Below are 24,876 nucleotides of genomic sequence, written 5' to 3'. Positions count from 1 at the left end.
CTTTTATATCTTAGACTGGGTACTGGAGAAGCAGATAACTCAGAAACACCAATGAGCACAGATGAACAGTTCCCAAGAAATGCCTGCTGTCCCTAGCCAAACAACCTGGAAAGGGGCAACTTTGCAAGACAGAAAACTTTTAAGCAGTAGCTATTCTACTGCAGCCAAATACCACAGAGAAAACTGTGGCCCCACCCACACCTATACTAGCAGAGGCTGAGAACCTAGATTGTCATCCTCTCCAGGCTGTAATGAGATGTCCTCCCCTCCCCACTGGGGTGGTAACAAATAAGATTTGAGTAGGGAGCTGGTACTTCCACTCCTACCTGGCAATAACAAGGTATCCCTTCCTCTCCCCCTCCCTGCCCCCCCACCCCCACCCTGGGTAATGTCATAAGTGGCCTGGACTTTCACTACCATCCAGAGGTAAGCAAAGTCCTATTGTTGTGGTGTCATTAAAGCCACCTGGGGAGCAGTAATGAGGCTTCTTTCCAGCTAAAGAAATACCAGTGAAGGTTTGATTGGGAACTGGAAATCCCATCCCTGCCCATAAGTAATGAGGAGCCTCTCCTTTCAGATGTTATCAGAGGCCAAGGGGGAAACCTCAACTTCTACTCACACCTGGGAGTAACAAGGTGGTATCCCCTCTTCCTGTACCAAACAAGACAATTAAAACAGAAGCATTAGATACGGTCCAGAGCCTCATAAGATAATACCTCAAATGATCACAAATCACTTGAAAATCACTTACCATACTAAACATTAGGAACACTTCAAATTGAATTTAAAATTCAATCAGTAGATATGCACATGAAGATGACAGAAGAGTTAGAATTGCCTAACAAAGACTTTAAAGCATCGATCATAAAAATGCTTCAATGAGCAATTACAAACATGCTGGAAACAAATTTAGAATAAAAGTCTCATCAAAGAAATAGAAAGTCTGAGCAAATAAACAAAAGGTATAAAGAACAAGTGGAAATTTTATAACTTAAAAATACAAAACCAAAATAAAACTAGCAATGAATGGATTAAACAGCAGAATGACAGAGGAAAAAAATCAGTGAACTGGAAAATAGAAAAATAGACAGTAATCAATCTGAACAGTGGAGAAAATAGATAGGAAGAAAAAAAAAAGAACGTAACCTCAGGTACAGTGGGACTATAACAAAAGATTTAACATTCTTATCATAGGGGTCCTAGAAGAAGAGAGAAAGAAGGCATAGATAGAAAAGTACTAAAAAAAAATAAAGGTTGTAAACTTTATATACTTGGCAAAAGATAAAAACTTATATAATTTGAGAAGCTGAATGTACTCCAAAGAGATAAGCCCAGTGAAATCCACACCAAGACACATCATAGTCAAACTTCTGAAAACTAAAGATAAAGAAAAAACCTTGAAAGCAGCAAAAGAGAAGTGACACCTTACCTACAGGGGAAAAGCAATTCAAATGACAGTGAATTTCACATCAGAAATCATGCAGGCCAGGAGGAAATGGCACATTTTTCAATACTGAAAGAAAAGAACTACCAACCTAGAATTCTGTACCCAGCAAAAATATCTTTCATGAATGAAGGGGAAATCAAGATATTTTCAGATGAAGGAAAAGTAATAGAATTTGTCTTTAGCAGGCATACCCTAAAAGAATAGCTAAAGGAAATTTTTTTAACAAAAGAAAACAATAAAACAAGGAATCTGAAATATCAAGAAGGAAGGAAGGACAGGGTAAGCAAAAATATGGGTAAATGCAATATACTTTGCTTCTCTTGAGTTTTAAGTTATGTTTGACATTTCAAGCAAGAATTTTAATATTATCTGATGTTCTCAATGTATGTAGAGAAAAGATATAAGGCAATTACATTATAAATGGGGAAGGATAAAGTAAAGTAAACAGAAATAAAGATTGCACAGTACACTTGAACTAGCAAAGTGATGACACCAGTAGGCTATGGTAAGTTATGTATATATAATGTAATATCTAGAACAACCACTAAAAAACTGTACAAAGAGATAGAGTCAGAAAACAATAGATAATCAAAATGAAATTCTGAAAAACATGTTCATGTAACTCCCAGTAAGTCAGGAAAAAGAAAACAGAACAGAAAACAAAAAATAAAATGGTAGACATAAGCTCTGACTTATCAGTAGTTACATGTAAATTTAAATGATCTGAATATATTAATTAAAAGAGATTGGCAGAGTGAATTTTAAAAATATATGACTCGACTATATGTTATCTATAAGAAACTTACTTCATATATAACAATGTAGACAGGCTGAAAGTAAAGAAATGAAAAAAGATATATCACGCAAACATTAATCAAAAGAAAGTAGAATAGCTGTATTAGTATTAGATAAAGTAGGATTTAGACTAAACAAATTACCAGAGAGAGATACTATATTATGATTAAGGGGCAATCCTTCAAGAGGGTATAAGCAATATAAATGTGTATGCACCAAAAAACATAGATAAAAAATATGTAAATCAAAATCTAATAGAACTGGAAAGAGAAATAGGTAGATTCACGATTATAGTTGGAAACTTTATCACCTCTCTCTCAACACTTGATAGAACAAATAGACAGAAAATCAGCAAGACTATAAAAGAATTAAATACCACTATTACCCAAGAAGATTTAATCATTTATGAACACTCCACCCAACAACAGCAGACTATAAGTCCTTTTCAAGTGCTCAGAACATACTCCAAGTTAGACCATGTCCTGGATCAGAAAGTAAACTTCCATCAAGTTAAAAAACTGAAATCATGCAGAGTGTGTTCTTTGACCACAATGAAATAAAAATAGAGTCAATAACGGAAAGATAATTGGAAAATGTTCAACCACTTGGAAACTGGACAACACACTTCCAAATAATCTATGGGTATAAGAAATCTCAAGAGAATTTTTTTAAAATACATTAAACTGAATAAAAATTCAACATATCACAATTTGAGGCAACCAGCTAAAGCAATGCTAAGAGGAGGCATAACACTAAGTGCATGTATTAGAAAGAGGAACAGTCTTAGTCATCTAGACTTGCACCTCATAAACCTAGAAAAAGAATAGCAAAATAAACCTAAAGCAAGAAGGAGTGAAATAAAGGTGAGAGTGGAGATCAGTGAAACTGAAAGCAAAAACAATAGTGAAGATCAGTGAAACAAAAGAACTAGTTGTTTTAAAAGATCAGTAAAATTGACAGACTAACAAAGGGAAAAAAGAAGACAGAATTTACTGTTATCAAAAACAGTATCAGAAACAAGGATACAAACCCTGCAAACGTCAAAAGGATAATACGAGAGTACTATGAACAGCTCCACACACAAATTTACAACATAAATTTACAACCAATTTTTTGAAAATTATAAATGATCAGAACTCACTCACTTTGAAGTACATAAATGAACAGCTGTGTAACTGTTAAGTAAATTTATAATTAGGAAACTCCCAAAAGGAAATCTCCAGGCTCAGATGTCTTTATTGGAAAATTCTATGAAACTTTTAAAGAAGAGTTAAAACCAATTCTACAGTCTCTTCCTGAAAATAGAAGAGAAGGAAATATTTCCCAATCTTTCACAAAATAGTTATTATCCTGCTATCAAAACAGGTCAAAGACACTACAAAAAAAGAAAACTACAGACTGATATCCTTAATGGAATAAACCCAGGTATCCTTAACAAAATGCCAGAATTCAGCAATCTTTTAAAAGAGTTACACATCCTGACCAAGTAGAGTTTATTCCAAGAATGCAAAGCTGGCTCACTATTTGAATATCAATCAGTGTGATCCACTATATTAATAGGTTAAAGAAGAAAAATGTCATTTTATCAGTCAGTGCAGTAAAAGCATTTGAAAAATTTCTCCACTCATTCATGGTGAAACTGACAGGAAATAAAACACTGGTAGAAAAATAGGAATAGAAGGAAACTGCCTCAAATTGATAAAAAAGCAACTATAACCACAGTTAACATTATACTTAGTAGTGAAAGACCTAATGCTTTCGCTCTAAGACTGGGAACAAAGCAAAAATGTTTCCTTTCACCACTCTTACTCAACATAGTGTTGGAAATTCTAGTCAGTGCATTAAGTGAGAAAAGGAAATAAAAGGCACACAGTTTGGAAAGGAAGAGATGAAACTGTCCCTGTTTGCAAATAACATGATCATGTATAAAATCCCCAAGGAATGTACCCCCCCCAAAAAAATCCTAGAACTAATAAGTGAATCCTGCAAGATTTCAGGGTACATGATAAACATATAAAAATCAATTTCTATTTAGTATATTTATACATACTAGTAGTGAGCATGTAGACACTGAAATTAAAAATACTGTTTACAATCACACACCCACAAGAAACACTTAGCTGTAAATTTAAAAACTTGTATGAGATTTGTATGCTGAAAGCTATACAATACTAATGAAAGAAATCAGAGAGGATCTAAAATGAAACGATATATCATGTTCATGGATTGAAAAACATAAGTAGTAAAGATGTCGACTCTGCAAGTTGATATACACACTTAATACAGTTCCTGTCAAAATCCTAACAAAACTTCAAAAGCAAATTTATTCTAAAACTCATGGAACTGCAAAGAATCTGAATAAATAAAAATGATTCATTAAAGGAAAGGAATAGGAGTAATCAAGGTACCTGATTTTAGGATTTATTTTATAGCTACAGTTAGCAAAACAGTGTGGTATTGGCAAAGGGATAGATACATAGATCAATGGAACAGGACAGGAAACCCATACAGATAGCCTTTTCAGCAAATGGTTTTGGAGCAACTGGACATTCATAAGTGAAACAACAAAAGAATTTAACCTTGGCATAAATCTCATGCTTTATATGAGAATGAATTCAACATGATTCTTGAATGTAAATATAAAACAGTACTTTAACTTTTAGCAAAAAACCATGGAAGGAGATCTTTAGAATCTTAGGCTATGCAGTGACTTCTTAGACTTAACACTAGAAAGTTTATAAAACAAAAAGATAAGTTGGACATCATCAAAAAAAGTTTTTGTTTGCTCTGCAAAGATACTATGAAGTAGAAGAAAAGACAAACAACAAAATAGAAAATATTTGCCAAACACATACGTGACAAAGGACTAGTATCTAGAATATATAAAGAATTCCCCAAACCCAAAGTTTAAAAAAAAACAGACAACTCAATTAGAAATTGAATGAGACATCCCACTAAAGATTGTATACACATGGCAAGTAAGCATGTGAAAAGATTTTTTAACATCATTCATTAACCATTAGAGATAATGCAAAGTTAAACTAAAATGAGACATCACTACACACCTGTCAGAATGGTTAAAGTAAAAAATAGTAAGAACATCAAATACTGGTATGGATGCAGAGTAACTGCATCACTTATACATTGCTGATGGGATATGAAATGATACACAGTCACTCTGTGAAACAACTTGGCAGTTTCTCACAAAACCAAGTATTCAGCTAATAGGCAACACAGCAGTTGCATTTCTGGGAATTTATCCCAGAAATAAAAATTTATGTTTACATGTAAACCTGCACATGAATGTACATAGCAGTTTTATTTGTAATAACCAAAAACTAGAAACAACCCAAATGCTGTTCACTGGGTGATTAGTGAAACAAACAGTGATACGTCCATACCATGGAAAACAATAAGAAATGAATGGCTTACATAACAGCTTGGATCCATCTCCAAAGAATTATGCTGATTGAAAAAAGCCAATCTGAGAGGTGTCATTACATTTATATACTGTATTATTCCATTGATATAACATTCTTGAAATGCCAAAATTATGGAAATAGAAAATAGAGTGGTTAGTGGTTGTGGGAATTTAAAGAGGGGATGGAGGGGAAGGAAGTGGGTTTGTTTATAAAAGGGCAACCTGAGATGGTGATGGAAATGTTCTGTATCCTGACTGTATCATTCTCAGTGTCCTATCTGTGATTCTGTGCTATAATTTTATAAGATATTACCATCAGGGGAAATTAGGTAACAGGTAGAAGGGATCTCTGTATTATTTTTTACAACTCCATGTGAGTCAAAAAGTGTAATTAAAGAAAAATGAATAAAGTGGAAGGTATCTTTTAGTGAAGTAAATAACACTGAGAAGGAAATGTATTTTGTGAGGCTTTTGAATACCAAAATACATTTTGGGTTTAATTCTTAAGGTAATAAGGAACTGAAAAAAAAATCCTGATTATAGGTATAGCACAAAGTAAATGAATAGCAAATTACCTTAGTTGCAGTAGATAGAATAAATTGTCCTACATGTACAATTATGAATTATGACAAGTTTTCACAAATATTTTCTAAAATATCATAATGTTTGAAAGTTATTTTTTTTAAAAGCAAAGCCTTAAAGATAGAATTGGGTTGCCAATATATTAATAGTTTAAAAAGTAATAACATTATGAACCTGAAATAGTCCTTTTAGTGTATAGAGGTTAGATCCTAAAACTGATATTATTACCAGTACAACTTTGGCAGATATTGATAGATATGCTTCTTTTTTAGGTATGTGTTAATACCTTGATGGTGTTTGTAAGTACACTGCTTGGATCTCTAATTATGCTTTCCTATTGGAGCAACATTATAAATGATTGCTATATTTCTGAGTCATAGAGCTGTTTGAAAATATGAAAAAAGTTTTGGACCATCTCCTCAGATAAATGGACCATCCATCTAATTTTTCATACCATAGAGTTCACAGACCACCTGAAAGCTATCTCTGAATCAAAAGAAAGGTTCCAGAGTATCTGTATATAATTAATTTCAGTGTGATATGTAATCATCCAGAAACAACTACCTAACGAGCATCTATTTGCTTGCACAGTACCTATGGCAGCCACCACATGGGATCCAAGAAGTATTTTTAAAATAATCCCATATGCAAGAGGCTTATGATCTAGTTCAAGAAACAAGTTGTATTTATAAAAATGGTTAATTATTAGACATTTCAGAATGAGAATAGGATAATTCCTGCTTTTAGATGAAAGCATCACAGCTTTTTTTAATTACCTCAAGAAGACATTTTGGTAATTAATGTGCTCTTTTGGAGTAGGAGTATGAGATAGGAAATAGAATTCTTTATGAACATCATGAAAGTAGCTAGGTGAGATAGGAATAGGAAATAGAATTCTTTATGAATATCATGAAAGTAGCTAGGTGAGATAGGAAAATTAGAAATATGGATATATGGATTCATTCCAAAAAAAATTCAGCTATTATACTCCAATAAAGATTGAAAAAAAAAAGAAACAAATTCAGACTTTATGCTAGACCATGGGGATGTTGCAGTGAAAACATAGACACAGTTCCTACCCTCACGGAGTTGACAGTTTAAGAGAAATAAATTGTTCAAGAACAGAATGAAGAATAGCTCACTCTGGACTGGAGTGTGCAACAAAAAGTTTATGGTGTAGGTTGCATAGAGTTTACTCACTATGCTAAAATAAATTTGCTCTTGAACAGGTTTCAACCTTTTTGAATCTCAGGGGGCTTATTTATCTGTAAAGTAGGGATAATAATGGATAATGCAATAAGATACTGGGTTCAGAGCCCCGTAGTTGGTGACTACTGCTGTTATTATTGATTCAAAGGGCAGTAATGAGTGACTAGGATACTCAAAAAGGAAGAAGCAGGATACTAGGCGATGAAGCACAGTGGTAAGAAAGCAAGATGGGCATTCCTTTATGTTCAAGGCAGGAGGGAGACTTGCCTGGATAGTATAAAAAATTGTATTGGGAGGTAATATGTGTAATTGTAAGCAATGCATAATACCTTTAAAATAAATTGTCACTGTTTTATTATTTTTTTGATTAACCTCAAGTAGTTTTTTGTTGTTTGACGAGTAACCTTTATGTGGGGCAGTCTTTTATCATATAAAAACTTTGCTTATCAACTTACTCATTACTTTTTCAGAGATTGGAAACGCTTATGCTGTTTTAAGCAATCCAGAAAAACGAAAGCAATATGACCTCACAGGCAACGAAGAACAAGCATGTAATCAGCAGAACAATGGTAGATTTAATTTCCATAGAGGTTGTGAAGCTGATATAACTCCAGAAGACTTGTTTAATATATTCTTTGGTGGTGGATTTCCTTCAGGTATTTTAATGTTAATTATAAGTATTTGTATTTTTGAAGCAAGATCCTCACCTCCAGTTAGGCTATTTAGAGATTTATGTACCTTCTCCCTGACATTTCTTATAGTATTGTGATCCTGTGATGGTTTTTCATGAAGATAGAGGAAAATTGTTAGACTTACTACCTTTACTGTAAGTCTGTCTTTTTCCTAGAACCCATTTTAATTTTAAAAAGATGTTCAGTATTTTACATAAAGCTGAAGAAAGGATCTGTTAGTAGGAAATCTGGTGGCAATGCGTTTATTAAGTGCTATTACAATTATAGGAAGTAACCTGTACCTTGGAGGACTGGTTATTTGACATTGGTTCTTTGAAGGTCTTTGTAGATTTCATTAATAATATTATAGATTGCTAATATGGATGTATGTGGAGGTACTTTCCATTGAAATGTCTGAATCATAGGTTATATATAAAGTAAGTGGGTTTTTAAAAATTACATTAAGATAAAAGTAATTACTTGAACTAGGCTATTAAAGTAAAATACTGTAGAAGTACTACTAAATGAATTAAGTACTATTTAATTTTCTTTAAGAGTAGCTCCTCCAAGGTGGTTAAAATTATAGTTCCAGTCTTGTTTATAGCATTTATGAAAGGTGCTAAGTTAAACAGCCCATTCAAAATTAGGAGAGTCTTTATGAATGTACCAATATCAATATAATTTGGCCTGGTAGCCCTGTCTGAATATTATTGAGAAAGATTATGGTCATTGATAAGGCATTTTGTAAAGCATTCTTCAAAGAAAGAGGATGTGTAAATACATATTAATGACTGAAAATATAACCTGCATTTTGGCATATTAGGATACAGAATTACCTCTCACAGAAAAATTACTTAGACTAATAATTTTGACTAAAAATATGCTGGGAACAATTAGAAATCTTTCAGATAATAGTGAATTTTTCTGATAGTTGATTTGCATTTCTTTTGCTTGTATGTTTGAAAATTGTGGTCCACCTGTGCCATAGTATATTATACAGCTGTTTTTAAAAAAATGAATTAGAGTACTATCTGTTGATTTCTAAAGGTACTTGTGATTCATCGATAAATGCAGAAAGCAGAGTTTCAGATTAATGATCCAAGGTTTGTAAAATCAGCCAACCACAACAAAAATCTTCTCTGTATGCAGTGTTAGGGAGGAACTCTTATTCAAATTTTCATCAAGAAAGAGCTTCTCCTTTACTTTAAGGAAAGCAAAGAAGAATCATTCCTGGTTTTGTCCACACTTTACTCACAAGAGGAGAGGGCAATAAGCATTCATTACTCAAACATGCATTATTTTAGTAATTAACAATAAATAAATAAAAATATAAAGGAAAATATAATTTTTCTGATCATAACTGTTCTTCCTAATTTAACCTTGCCTTTAATTTTCTAGGGAGTGTACATTCATTTTCAAATGGACGAGCTGCTTATAGCAATCAACATCAGCATCGACATAGTGGACATGAAAGAGAAGAAGAAAGAGGAGATGTACGTTTATGATATGATTAGAAATCAGAAAATGGCAAATTTAAGTTCATAGAATTGTCTGAAAATAGGGCAAGTTGTTTTAAAAGGAAGTAATGAGTTTTCTTTTACCAGAGGTATTCAATAGAGACTAAAGAATCCCTTAGGGCGTTGGGGGAGCAGGGGTAGAAGTCAAGATAGTGGTGGTTGGGTAATATACTCACCTTCACATTTGATATTGTATGATTCTGATGAAGGTAAACCTGCAGTGTGCATGTTCTGAAAGTAAATTCTTATTGTTGGTTCTAAAGAATATAGAATTAATACTGAAAAATTTAAATTAGAAGTAACGTTCCTTGTTCTAATGCAGTTACACCTAATCGTATATAGCAGTTAAGTTACATGAAGGAGAAAGGTAAATGGAAAGAACACTAGACCAGAAATTAAAAGGTCTGGTCCCCAGGTCTGCCACTCTCATCAGTGTCCATGTTCTACCTTCAAATCCAAAGTAAAAATAGTTTTGCAACCTGCTGCATATTGGTAGAGTCCCTGTGTATGAAAAAAAGAGGGAGACACGGAACTTCCTCATCTGTAAAATGAGATCAGGTTATATCAGTGTTTTCCAGATCAGGATCAGGATCTCTAGGTCAAGCACCCAAAAAGTTGTATTTTTAAGAATCACCCCAGGAAGTTGGTATGATTAGGCAGATTTGGAACCAGATGATTTGGAACCAGATTTGGAACCAGCTGAACCAGATGATCTCAAATGTCCTTTCTGCCTCTAAAAATGTTTGACAATTGTTGGATTATTGACAACTACAGTTATACAACAATTTTTTATTCTTTGATGATTTTTTTATAGGGAGGTTTTTCTGTGTTTATCCAGCTGATGCCCATTATTGTATTGATCCTCGTGTCATTATTAAGCCAATTGATGGTCTCTAATCCTCCTTATTCCTTATATCCCAGATCGTAAGTAGCTAAGTAAAGTTTTACAAGAAAAGAATTGTTGTTTCTTACCTAGCTAATGTTAAAGGGCCTTGTGCTCTTTTAATATTCTGTTACTACATGTGTACCTGATTTTAAAATGTCTAATTTTGAAAGATAGTTTACTTAAGCAATAAGTTTGTATTATGTTAGCTTACATTTCTGTTCTATTGTGGATAGAGACAGAAGTGCTATATTCGAACTTGATAGCAATTTAATGTGATAGGTAATGTGTTGACATCAAACACAGAAAACTTTAGAAGACAAAAATATTTTAAAGACAAAAGTAGAACTGTGATCTTACATAGATTTGTGTCGTTAAAGAGGATATGACTTCACTCTTCTGTTTATAAAATGTTGATTAAATAAAAGCAAATATTTTTGGTTATATGAGGTTATATGAGGCATTTAAGATGTATTTAAGATGTTGTTATATGAGGTTATATGAGGTATTTTTCCTCAATATACTTTGTATGTAAGCGATCAAGACATAATAGCAAATTTAATGCAGCATACATTGCAAAAAACTTTAGTGTAATACAATGAATATAACGGAAACTTTGTAAAATCATATTGCCAGTGATTTTATAGTATTAAAAACAGATTGGTCTAAAAATAAGAAATAATTTATTTCTTCCAAATAAGATTTTTATTAACTAAAAATTGAGAGAATTTATAGGCACATAATGCATTAAAATATGATTATTGTTTTATGACCTGAATGATGGTTTTAGGTAATTTGAGATAATATAAATACTTGATTACCAATATTAACTTTTTAATTATTTTTAATTGTTTTTGTTAGCTTGATTTGTAGAAGCAGATCAAAATGTACAACTTTAAAAAAGTAATGATCGAGCATTTCTTTTACAGTGGATCAGGGCAAACGATTAAAATGCAGACAGAAAATTTGGGTGTCGTTTATTATGTCAACAAGGACTTTAAAAATGAATACAAAGGAATATTATTACAAAAGGTAGAAAAGAGTGTGGAAGAAGATTATGTGACTAATATTCGAAATAATTGCTGGAAAGAAAGACAACAAAGTAAGTTTATCAAATAGTTAACATTTGAAAACTTATTCAGAATCTTTGGAACTGATTACTGTAGATTTTCCTACTCAAGGAATGTTCTAGAATTGCCTGGCACATACTTGGAGCCTAATACTTAAATGAGATGATATGTTTCAATGTACGCATGGTCTTATAACAATATTTGGCACATGGCAAGGGCTTAATAAATGATATTTGTGTTGTTCTTAAATATTTGGTGAAATAAGTAGATAATATCAAATTTCATTGTATTTAAGATGTTGTCAGTTGTAATATGCATCATTATTTTATGTACCACTAAGAAAGAAAAAAGTCCTGGTATAAACTATGTCATCAGTTTTAATATGCATCCTGTTTCAGAATTAAATTTGAATCTCTTCATTAATTTAGCTTCAACAGGTAGCACATAATGTACAATGAACTTTGTTGACATTTCATTTTCCTTTACTTATTTTGTATGTAGAGAATTTCTTGTGAACACTGAATTTGCTTAGCCTCTTCCAGCCTCAGCTTCCTTAATTTAAGCAGTTATATCTATAAAAAGATTGACCATAAGAATCTGCTGAGATGCTCCATGTGAACTGAGTGTTATTATAGTTTTTTGTTTTTCTTGCTGTTCCGAATAATAATGTAGACTGTATAGCTTAGACTTTGGAATTAAACAGACTAAAGTCAAATCTTAGGCCTGAAATTTTTAGCCGAGTGATTAGGGCTAAATATTCTAACCTTTATGAATTTATTCCCTCATGTATAAAATGGATGATGATGATGACTGGGAAGAGGAAGTAACTATTATTTATATAATGCCTATTTTTTTCAGTCATTGTCCCAAGCACTTTATATATATTAACTTTTAAACTTCACAACACCACTGTGAGGTTATTATACCCACTTTACATATGAGGAAACTGAGGCAAAAAGAGATTAATTAGTAACTTGCCCAAGGTCATTGAGGTAATCTGTGATTCAAAACCAATTTGCTTTCAGAATCTAGGCACTATGCTCCAGTCTTCTCTGTAATACCTAACTTTATGGGTTTATTGTGAAAATTAAATCAGGCAGTAGTTGAAGTATTTCACATGTAGTAAGTACTCAGAAAATGGGAGCAGTTATCATCTCTTATCGACCAGGGAAAATTTGATAAAACATAACCATTGTATACTTCTAAGAGAGTTCTTATCTCTGGCATTGGTTTCTTTATCTATATACTGATAATTAGAGGAGAAACCTCCTTGGTTTCTAATTCTCTGAGTCTGTGAATCAGTATGTTCTCAATGTGGAGAAGGTTACATTAGACTAGTGGTTTTCAACTGGGAATGATTTGCCCCTGTCTCCCAGGGGACATTTGGTAACGTCTAGAAACTTTGTGTGCATCAACACGGGATGGGGGTGGAAGGCATTGCTACTGGCATCTAATGGGTTAAGGCCACGGATGCTGCCAAACATTCTGCAATGCACAGGACAACCTCAACAACAAGAATTATCCAGTCCCGAATGCCAGTATTGGTGAGGTTGAGAAACCGTGCATTAGCCAAAGGTCTTAAGGCAAGTATTTACCAAATTTTATTTATTTAATTTTATTTCACTTAGTTTTTTGATCTGTAGTACCTTGTACAATTGTTGGTACATCATAGGCATAGAGAAAATTTTTGATGGATATATGAACAGTTGGATGAATGATTAACGAATTCATGTGAATGAATGTATGAAAGACCTGTTTATTTTGTGTAAAAGAATGATGAGCATGTTAGATAAATCATTTTCAAATACAAGTTCTAGTCCCCAGCCAAATACGGGTGATTTGGGGGTTATACATACTTACATTCTGTTACCTTAAATAATTGGGAATTGGCTGCATAAATAGAAAGAAGGAGAGATATTCATGTTTATGAATGAATGTAATGTAATGTTTAAAGTTCCAGCTCTGGGACTGCCTTGCAAGATCCTGGCTTCACCAACATGTTACCTAGGCCAGATTACTTAACCTCTCTAAATCTCAGTTATCTCATCATTGAAATATGGACCATAACAGATAATATATGGTAAAACTTAGCATAATGCCTTGTACCCTTAAGTATTCTATATTGTTATTTATTTTATGTATATTATATATATATATATATATATATATATATATATTTTTTTTTTTTTTTTTTTTTTTTACTCCATCCCTAGCCTAAGCCAAGTGGTTTTTCTGGCATAACTTAGTTTAATCTTTTAACACTCCGACAAGATCAGTATCAGTTGGTTCACAAAATGTGAAGAAATGGTCAATCAAGGTAAAGGGTCTTAGAGTGCTTATTGTGGTACTCGTGTATGTTTGAAATTTTCAATAAAAATTAGACAAATTCAGCACATCCATAGGTTAGAGGTTTGGATACTCTTTTACCAGGATTTTTCTGTTTTGGAGTCACTTCTAACACTGTCTGATGTCTAAAATACAAGCAGTAATTTGATGTAATGGCAAGAATATTAGGCTAGAAGTTAGAGACTTGGATTGAAATCTAGATTCTGCCATTTACTAGCCCTGTGAACTTTGGTTTCTCTCTCTCACTTGCAAAGAATCACCTGCAAATGGATTTTACAAGTTCCTCATTTGTAAATAAAAGGAAGGGAGTGATTTTCATTGATTTGTTAAATCTTAACCTGATTGATCATTTCTGAAGATCTTTACAAATAGAATACATTCTTATCTGTGAGTTTATTTTGAATGTGATCCTGATTGATGTCCTCTAATTTGGTCACTGTTTTTGGTTACATCTTATCTAAGTGCTCCCACCCTTTAGAAGTGTTAATAAACAGTGAAATGGTTGAGAATAACAAAATAACAAGGAATAGCTCCCTGAAGAATGTTTGATTTCTAGTCCATTTATTTTTCTTTACTAATGCTATCCACATATTGAAGGAAGCCTCAGCAGTGCTTATTTGCTGAATACCACAGCTATGATTGTATAGCAAGGTTTTTTTCTCGTTTGTGTTCCTTTAGTGAGTTTATTATATATGTTTTCAATTCAAGCGAACTCAGAACAAGATTGCAAATTTTTCTACTCAGATCTTGGCATAATTAATTAATCTGGAACCTTAATAAAAAGTCACAGTATAAACAACCACTAGAAGTATTGAATAGCATATGATATCTTTGGGATAAGAGGTCAAGATAATGCTTTAGAGCAGCAGTTTTTAAACCTTTGGGAACAGGAGTAGAGGAGGGAAAGGGTTGATAGGTTACTACCCTTATTTTCTTTTCTAGAGCAGCTCTGTGTTTGTTTTACCATGTTTTACATGGTAGGATCCCAAATGGCTTTTAGGTCTATTACTTAGATTTCTTTAAAAAAAAAAAAAAACAGTTAATAGAAATATATTGAAGGACTGCTATGAAACATCTTTGAGTTTAAACAACTAGTTGATCTAAATTATTATTTACTTAGCAAAATATTTTTGTTTGTTAACAGAAACAGATATGCAGTATGCAGCAAAAGTATACCGTGATGAACGACTCCGAAGGAAGGCAGATGCCTTGAGCATGGACAACTGTAAAGAATTGGAGCGGCTGACCAGTATTTATAAAGGAGGATGAACTGAAATTTTATTTATACCTTTTAGAGTACTCTCTATTTTTTCTGTAAGTAAGTTTAGTTTCATCATGAACGCTAAAGAAAAAGATTTGATTTTGAAAACTAAACTGAATAGTTGGTCCCTGAAATCTAGGACTGTTTATGACCTACTGGGTCCTGTAAGTAGTAAGAAACTGAAAACTAAAATTAGTATTTTAGTTATGCTTCTGCAGTTATTTTCACTTTAAAAGCTTATATGATTCCTAACTAAAAATGTCTTGAGAAAGGATTATCACACCTGTAGCAATTTCTGGTTTTAGATTCTCAGTTTTTTTCCCTTGTCATGTAAATATTTATGGAATGATCACTGTGTATATACAGGTTACTGCCTTTTTATTTAAATTCTTTTGGTGTTTAGCTCCATGAGACACTTTAGTTTAAAGTATTGGAATAAATGTTTTATGGCAAAATTACATTTTCCTTGTCAGATGTCGAATGTGTGGAGTTTACAATGAAACTTTATCAAAAAGAAAAGAAAAAACAAAAGCTGTTTAACTTTGTGTAAAATCTTGTAGCATTATCAGCATAGAGGGAATCGATATTTTTAATATTACCATTATATTCTAAATTATATATTGAGATAAATGAACTGGTGTAAAGTGTCAGTTTGCTATTTATTTAGTTTTATGAATTGCTAAGCCATGCATAGAAATGAAATGCTATACTGATAGATTTTAAAGAAAATATGAGGAAATGGCTATATAGATGTTAACCAAAAAGGGTCTTCAACAGTAAATTGCAGTTATGTCATTTGCAATTCCAATAACTAAAAGGCCCCCAAATGTTCATATATATGTCTCTGAAGGCTGCTAAAATTTATGAAGAAAAGGACCTACCTGTTTTACCGTCCCATAGAAATTTGCAGTTTCTTCTTAGTGATCATTTAAGCAGGATCCAAAGGTAAATGGGTTCTCACTATTGTCTAAGTAATAAGAAAAATTACTACTAAAATGAAGCTTGTGCCTTTTAACCTGATTGCCAACTCTTATTAAACATAAAAGTAGATTACAGCACACTTACGTGATCAGAGCATGATCTGTTTGACCATATGCAGCAGTGAACAGAAACATAGCAGCAGGTAGAATAGTGATTTATAGCAAGTTATCCTTATAAAAATTTGACCTAAAATCTATTCACCATTGAGTAATTCAATTAATCCTATAGGAATAAGCTCCTTATAATTAAATCCATAATATAAATTAGAAAAATCAGCTGGAAATTGAAGTTTTTGGTGCCTGTATATTGGATACGAAACTATTTGATTTTTAGTCTTCTGTGTTAAACAGTTGTAGTATTTTAATGCTTTTGCTTTCATACTCATTTAATGGAATATGAACACATCTTTGGTAGATTTTTTGTGTGTGAGAGAATGCTAGTTAGAGTGTAGTGTTCTTTTATTTAAAGATTTTTTTCTGAATGTAATTTATATAGCATCTATTGAATAGAACTTCTGAAGTGACCATTCTTTTTAAAATGTTTTCTTGTATCCCCTTTTCCAGGTAAATCAATAGAAATGCCTGATTGAATTAGTTGTTTAAACAACATACTATCCTAGGAAAACTGGACAGTTTAACCAACTTTCTTTTAGAAATGCAATGTTAAAAAAAAAAAATAGCGTGCTTAGAAGAAAATACAATTTAAAATATTTTCTTCAGCTTGTAGAATGAGTTTCTGAAAAATAAGGTCATAGCATTCTAATTAACTTTGAAAGTTTATATGCATCAAAAAACATAAATATTTAAATGAAAAAATTTCATCTATTATTTTTCCAGTTTTAATGGGAAATTCGCACTATTGTGATTGATGCTTATGTGAATTGAACTCTTGTAGACTGATTCTTTTTCCCTAATCCTGACTTTAAGGGGATAGGTGAAGTTATCAAGTTAAGTGAAGTTATATATTATGAAGTCATACATGGCTTTTGGACAGTATTAAATTTCAGTTGCATTATATTACATTTCATAAAATGCATTTGATAAAATGTTCAAATAACTGAGGGAAATGACTGATTGAGTGCCTGACAATTTAAGCCACATGTAAAGTATGCAAGTAAAGAGTAAGTCCTTAATGTCACCTATATCATGGTATAAAGGCCTGTCCAGGTGTCTTAGAATTTGGGGTTAATTCTGCAATGTAAAAAGACTTCAACTATTTTTTTTTTTCTAATTGAAATATAGTTGATTTTCAGTGTCAGCTATCTTGAGATGTAAGATTTTCACATTTGCTACTCTTCTAACAAAAATCCCTTTTTGCCATCTTACTTATAGCTACCTGAGCTTTCCAGTTTAATTTGATAACTTGTCCTCTTCATTTTTAATCATTGCCTAAAAGCCCTCAATCTTTGACTATTGCTTTACTAGCTTTTCTAACTGGTATCTTAGAAGTTTGGCAACAATTATATTTATTAATGCTTTACATTTTTATCCCTCTTTAAACACATACACAAACATCATTGTCCTTGCGAGGATTTGGGGGAAAGTAAATAGTACCTTTTCTCCTCCTCTTTTGATTCCTTTGTTTGCAGATAGGTGCTAATCATTTGTAAGTTTTGGAATTTATTGTGATCAAATCTGAGAATTTAATTCTCAACAATGAGAAATAATAAATGAAAACAATCTGTTTTGGGAACAGACTGCATTTGAATGCCTAAGCAAGTATTTGTTTCATAATCATTACATTCTTATGATAATTACAAAGATTTGGTAGAGAAGAGAGTAAGAAGCCCTTAAGGTATATATATGCCAGCGCTTTAAGCCACTCTGCTTTTATGTCAGCTCAGGTGTTATTAGGAACAGGAAGGTAGAATTCCAGCCCTTTACTTTAATTGCACTTTAATGTTTAAGTGTTCTTCCTATTAAATCTTTAGTTATACTAGTATGTAAAATAGGTACTGAGAGAAATGATTAACCTCTTGATTTCCCTTTATTGATCTGTAATATTTTTAAATGTAGCTGTTGTTTAACAGATGTGATATGTTAAAATTACTTAATAATGCATTCTTACATATTTCATTGAAAAAATCTCCAACCTGTGTTAAGGCAGTGAAATATTTCTAGATGTTGGCCTGAGGACCAAATGAGCTGTCTTTTTAGTTAAGTAAGAATTATGACAAAAGACCAAATGATTCAAAAGGAGAATTTGTGCACTTATTTAGCTTCCCCATATGAAGCTTGTGTTCAGTGTTACTCATGGCCTACTGTTGTCTGTCTTCATACTGAGTGAACCAACTGAAAGGGCATTCGTAATCTTTTTTCTTAACTGAACAGAAAACCGTCTGAAAATGAACAATAAATCTTAATTTTAATCTGTACTAGATAGCTGAAAAACCTTGTCTCTTGGCCACATTGGACACATAGTTAAAGTCCATAAAATTCTCTATAAGCCAATGAAAAAGAAGAGAGAGTAGTCTCACAATAACTTCAGAGTTTTTTTAATTCTAATTTTTAAGTTCAGAGAAAAAGTGGGTAGAATGAGGATCTTCAAGAATTCTTACACATCCCTTTAGTAATCTGGCAGGCAACACAGTCCTCGAATTCAGCCTTCCTCTTTGGTTTTATTACTATTAAGTAGAAAGTTTCATATAAATGGAAACATTTTCTCTCAAAACACTAGTTCAAAACATATTCCTTATATTAAGGATTATGTAACCACATTTTTTGTAAATTCCTTGTGTGTAATTTTCCTGTTGGTACGTGATTCCTTTTCATTTAATTTTATTATCTGCTGGTTTTGGGGCCAATAGATTTGTGAATATTCTGTGGTTGTGTTCATGTATAGGTGTATATATATATATTTTCCAGCTAATACCTCAAATGTGTGATTGTTTAATATATACCACACTATATTTGCACAGAGCAGGGCTTCCAATAGCAGTGGATTTTCTTATTTCTAACTTTGAAAATCAGTCCATAGAATTTCACTGGTGTGGATTCTTTCTGTTGATCTTTTCCATATTTTAACAGAGATTCCTATTATAAGGCCCATACTTCAAATATAATTGTATCTTTCTATAGCAATCTGGAAATACATAGGGGTAAGAAGTGTTTCTTGGAGTGTTTTAGTTAAGTTATCATTAAAAATTGGGATTAGTGGTTGCCAAGCTGTCTGATAACGGCAAAGCAGATGATATCCAGTATGAATGTGAATGTCTTATTCACTTCAGCCCAGGGGTTTGGATGTTCTGTTCTGATATTCTGCTTTGCCATTTACGAGCACCACTAAAATAATAGAGACTTTTCAATTACATTGGAGTGTTTTAAGCATCAATTTTAAAATGAACTATTTTGAACTCTATATGGATGGATGACATATCAGTGAGAAGAAAGAAACTCACACATAAATGATATTTTTGTAATTTATTTGTATTAAGAAATGCTTCTTACCTTTTGGGGTTTTGTTTTTTCAGTTTTTGGATTGCTACATAAAACTTTCTTTCCATATAAAGTTTACATCATGTGTTTTTAAAAGCTGCAGGTAATTTTCAAGGTGTGATGGAAGCCTTGTATAAATTAAATGAAGTGAAATGGGTTAAGGAGATGTTACTTTATTTGTCTGTAGTGCATTCAAGATTATAAAATTAGATTTAAAAATGAAATGTCTGATTTGTAAAATATTTAATGTTATATCAGACTTATATAAAATAAAATTTTCTGTGTGAGAAATCTGTTAAAGAAAATGCATTTGATTTTTAATGAATGTTCTGCTGAATAATTTATGATGAATTTTTGTCTTTCAGTCTCTGCAGTTTATCTCAATATATGAATAAAAAGAAGGTCTGTTCTCACTATAAAGGATTTGTTTTTATCATGGTTTATATTCTTAATATGCCCTCTCTCATTTATTCAACCATTCAACGAATGTATGAATGTTTACTATAACCCGGCAGTAATATGGGAATTAATCACTGAACAAGACAAAAATCCTTATGAAGTTTACATCTAGCAAGGGAAATAAAGGTCAGGTAAATAACGAATTATAATTATGATGAATGCTACAGAGAAAATTACAAGGTACAACAAAAGCATATATCTAGAAGACTTAACCTATTCTGGGAGGATTAGGGAAGGTTTCTCTCAGAAAGTGACCTTAAGCTGAGACCCAAAAGATGAGATAAGTAGGAGTGAGGTGAATGCTAGATAAATGTTTCAGGCAGAGTGTGCAAGGTGATAAAGTCATAGTAACTTTACAGAAGTGAAAACAAACTTGTATGATTATGACATAGGAAGTCAGGGTAAGTCAGAGAATTAAAATAAGGGCCAGATCCCATGAAGCCATATATAAACCATGATGATTTATGTTCAAAGAAAACCTTTGAGATTTTTAATGGCGTTAACATAAGATATGAGTTTTTAAAATAACATTTTAGTTGCTGTGCAAAGAAGACTGGATGGCAAAAGTGAATGTAGGACTGATAGGAAGTGTTGTCAAAGGAGAGATGATCATGGCTTGGACCAGAGTAGGAATATAGATAGTGATTAATTTTGAGATACAGTCAGGATGTAGAATTAAGAGAATTATTTAATTGATGGATTTGGGATAAATGGAGGCAGCAGTTAAAAACTTACTAAAAATTTGGCTATGAAAAGTAGAGGAAAATGGTGGTAGCTGGAAGATGTGGTTTCCAAGAAGGCTTTTATTTTTTCAGTTATTTATTACATAAGACCTTACTATTTATTACATGAGAGACCTTAGTGATTCTTTTTATTCTGATGAAAAGGGGCAAGTAAAAAGTGAAAGAATAGAGAAAAAGGAGGATAATAGCATTAAGTACTTGATATTCCAGAGGATGTTGGAGCCATTGCAAAGATGGAATAATTACTTTTAGCTAAGAGACAGCATCAGCATTCTTTCAGAAAGGAGTATATGAGTGCAAAAACAGATTTGTAGCAGATTTGTAGCATTTGTGGTTCAATGTTATGACTTGTATTTTCTCAATGAAATAAGCAGTTTATGTAAAATTAGAGGATGGAAAGGATGATAAGCAGACACTTAGAAGGAATGAAGGCAGTTTGAAGGAATCATTTTTACTGAGTCAGCTGACTAGTGAAATGTAGGACTTCTATGGGTCCCACATTGGTGACAGAATTTAGATTCTGTTAAATTTTGTGATTTTTTTTTTCCAGCTTAATCCAGCAGCCTCAGCATAGACATGGAGCATACAACTCATTTAACTCTTCCAAATTTGAGGTTCTGTCAGGCAGGAAAGGTGGTTGGGGCATTTAAGATGTTGACAAGTGAGTGGTTTCACTGACTATTAGATGTAAGCCAGAGATTGAAGGAATTAGTGGTTTCTGAGGTGATCTAGGGTATGATGACCATGGTGATAGTATAGAAGAGAAAGTATTGTATGGACCTTATAATTGTATTTTCAGTGGGCCACATCCCAAACCACAGCCAGAATCAAAGTTTCTAAGACATTTTCCAAGTTGGCTGATCAATGTAAGTGATAAAATTTTCGTTTTTGTATGTTGGAGAATCAGCAAGACTCTCCTCCCCATATGAGTTTGAATACCAATAGAATTTTCACACAGACAGTGGAGCCACCCTAAATCCAGATGATTGTTGGTTTTTTGATAGAAAAACAATAATCAAAAAAAAATTGAGAACTCTGCTGTATATAATAGCTAAGAGAAATTTAAGCTAAAGAGAAGCAGAAACAAAGGCTCTCATATAACTAATAAAGTCAGAACTTTAACATGTGTATGCTTGTTGACTATATAATGTACTAGTATGCTGTGTACATAGTAAAACAAAATAACATATTTGTATAATGAGATAAAAATTTTGTGTGCATATGAATGTATGTGTACAATATGTGTTTCTTTCTGAACCTCAGAGATCATCTGTTACATTTCACTTTGGAGAACTGGCACATGGTACTGATAGTCTTTTAGGTCAGTAAATATTTCCCTTAGTCCTGTACCAACAGCAGTGTTATTGATAGGTAAATGCAAACAGATCAATCTGAGTACATAAGGAACTCTCCTATTGATGTGCCATAATTTGGAAACCACCACACTTGGAAATTAAAAATCTTACTAGATTTTTCAATTTCCAGACATCGTGGTGTTTGGAGATCTTAGAAAGCTGTGCTTTCCCCTTTTGCCACTAAAGATGACGAAAAAAATCAGCAATATTTTCCTGGTCAGTTATCATTTAATAATGTCATTAAGATGGATAATTATGTTAAAATGAAAAGTAATGCTTCCAGAAATTAGCAGTTCCTGCTAGAGTTCATATTTTTATTTGCCTCCAAACTTGGGGGTAAATGGAGGGGAAGCACAGGCGGGAAATAAGGAGTTTTAGTCAGGGCCAGGACTAATGGTTTCTTGTAGTCACTTTTATTCTGCAAATGTTGAATGAGTAACTACAGAATGTAAGAAACAGAGGCATTGTAAGAAACTGGAAAAAATCTAAACCGTGACCTTCTTTCCAGACCTTATGGTCTCGTTGGGTAAACAAACTATGACACATGATTATGCACAAGTAAATATCAGTCATTCTTAGTAGTACATAGGAGAGTTCAAGAGAATGTGATGGATGTTATAAAGAAACACGATTTAAATAACTAAGGTAGAAAATGAAGGGGTATAGAACATACATCCTGAAATATGCCACTTTGGCATATTGATTATTTTGAGCTAAAGGCACTAGGAAACAGCAAATGCAGGAAGGGCTCTCTGGACTTCCACATTCTACTTAAAGGCTTGTCATAAAACTTTCCATGAGAAAGGTGCCCTCCCTCTACCAGGAAGAGGAGAATATTCCTATCACCAGAGGTGGGATTGACACTGAAATGGACCTGTACAAACAAACCTACTAAAATAACCCTTTACTTCCATTAGTTTATCCCATATGTTTAATAGTCACTGTCATACAATTTACTGCCCCTAGCCCAACCCCCCTTGTCTTGTGTCATCCCTGCAATTTATGGTTCTTTGTGTAAAAAGGTATATAAACTTTGGGCCTAACAGCTTTGGATCTTCATTTTCCTTCTGAAGACTCCCATGTACGTGTAAACATATTAAATGAATTTTTATGATTTTCCTCCTGTTAATCTGTAATTTCATTGTTAGGCCCAGCCTCAAAATCTAAGAAGGTAGAAGGAAGTTTTTCCTCTCCTACAAAAGAAGTAAGCATTTCAGATTCAGGAACCTCCACAACTAGCGTGGGAAAATAAGAGTCATTTTGATGGAAGGGTGAGGTAATCAATTTGGCTGGAGTATAGGATTCATAATAGAATGCATTTAGAAGTAAAATAAAATATGTTAGTGCCAGATTAAAGACTATGTCAACTATTGTCTGCAGTGGTATATCACTAAAGATTTTTTGATCAGCAGTAATGTACAGTTTTAGAAAGGTTTAACTGGCCATTGTTAAGTAGCTATTAATATAGTCTTGCTGAATAGAATAATGGTTTCAATGAAGAATCGAAAAAATATAGATGTAAAAAATCATCATTAAGGAAGAAAAGAACATGAGGAAGGAAGGAAAGCAAACATGATACCTGATGGAATCATGGAACCAATACGGACATAAGTCAGGAGACACAGGTTTACTGGAGTTTTTAGAGACTTTGAGTTAGAACTGACAGACGTGTAGAAATATCCAACATCCAACAAGCAGCTGAAAATGAACCTAGAACTCAGATGAAAGGTGCAGATTTAGGACACATTCTCAGGACACAGTGGAAAGAGAAAAACAGCAGAGGAATCAAAAACAAGCTTTAAATGCCTTTATTTAAGAGTTAGGAGACTAGAGTGGGTGAGGAGCTAAAATAAGTGCAGTGTCTTAGAGAATATGAAAGGAAGGAAAAGGAAATGATCTTCAATGACGTAAGTTGCTATGGAACTGTCAAGTTCCCTTGTATGATAAGGAGGTCATTTGTAACATCTGGGAGCTTTGTAGTTTCCCATTTCATCCTCCTAAGGATAACTAGGAAATAAGTGTCTTTTCACCACGTCTTGGGCTATAGTTCCTTTTGCACGTCTACTTTTAGAGTTGACGATCAGTCAAAAACAAGTTCCCATAGACCTCATTTTCCTAGCACTTACTTTAGGTTTTCCTTAAATGTGCAAATAAGGAATACACCAAACAAAAAATAACATAGGCAGTCCTTAAAGGTATATAGCCTTCTAAGTCAAGAACCAATGAAAGAAGGTGGTTCAATGTCTGCATATGTAGAGGTTTGAGATAATACACATGTATCAGATCTCCAGAAAGTTCATGGATCCTCGATTCAACCTAGACAAGGCTTTGAGCCACAGTATGTGGGTAGCAACCATGGGAAAGCCAAAAAAGACTGGCAAATTGGGGTCAGAAACCTGTGGAACTGGGACACGGGCAATCTGGTGTTCGCTCTTCAGCGTGTTAACACCACCCCTTCAAATTTCTTCACCTACATGAAGAGGTTTTAAGAAAACGGGCCCTAAAAAAGTTAATGAGATTTATGCACCCTCTCCACACAAAAGCGTCTTCTCACTTGCATCTTCGGGGCTCTCCACGGCTCGGCGATCTCGAAGGAATCCGGATCCTACAGCAGGGCTCCAGTCGTCCGGATCTCGGCGCAAGCGCAGGAAGCAGCCCGCAGTGGGTCGGGCGGGGCGCAAAGCGCGGCTGAACGCCCCGTT

The 24,876-nt window shown here is 33.2% G+C and overlaps 1 protein-coding gene across 4 annotated transcripts in view; it reads left to right on the top strand.

Annotated features, from left to right (window-relative positions):
* DNAJB14 (DnaJ heat shock protein family (Hsp40) member B14) overlaps window positions 1-24,086 on the top strand; it is a 50,381-nt gene extending 26,295 nt beyond the window's left edge. For 2 of the 4 annotated variants that reach the window (XM_057727796.1, XM_057727797.1), the window contains 5 exons: window positions 7,925-8,110; window positions 9,524-9,618; window positions 10,457-10,566; window positions 11,455-11,627; window positions 15,086-15,660. In XM_057727796.1, coding sequence (XP_057583779.1) covers window positions 7,925-8,110; window positions 9,524-9,618; window positions 10,457-10,566; window positions 11,455-11,627; window positions 15,086-15,210 — 689 coding nt within the window. In that variant the 3' untranslated portion in view covers window positions 15,211-15,660. The other 2 variants (XM_057727793.1, XM_057727795.1) reach the window with 2 other exon arrangements.
* Window positions 24,087-24,876: the final 790 nt, after the last annotated feature.

The sequence above is a fragment of the Hippopotamus amphibius genome, chromosome 3, assembly GCF_030028045.1.
Source record: "Hippopotamus amphibius kiboko isolate mHipAmp2 chromosome 3, mHipAmp2.hap2, whole genome shotgun sequence".
Lineage (NCBI taxonomy): Eukaryota > Metazoa > Chordata > Mammalia > Artiodactyla > Hippopotamidae > Hippopotamus > Hippopotamus amphibius.
Note: the sequence above shows the minus strand (reverse complement) of the source record. Positions and strands in the feature narration are given on the sequence as shown.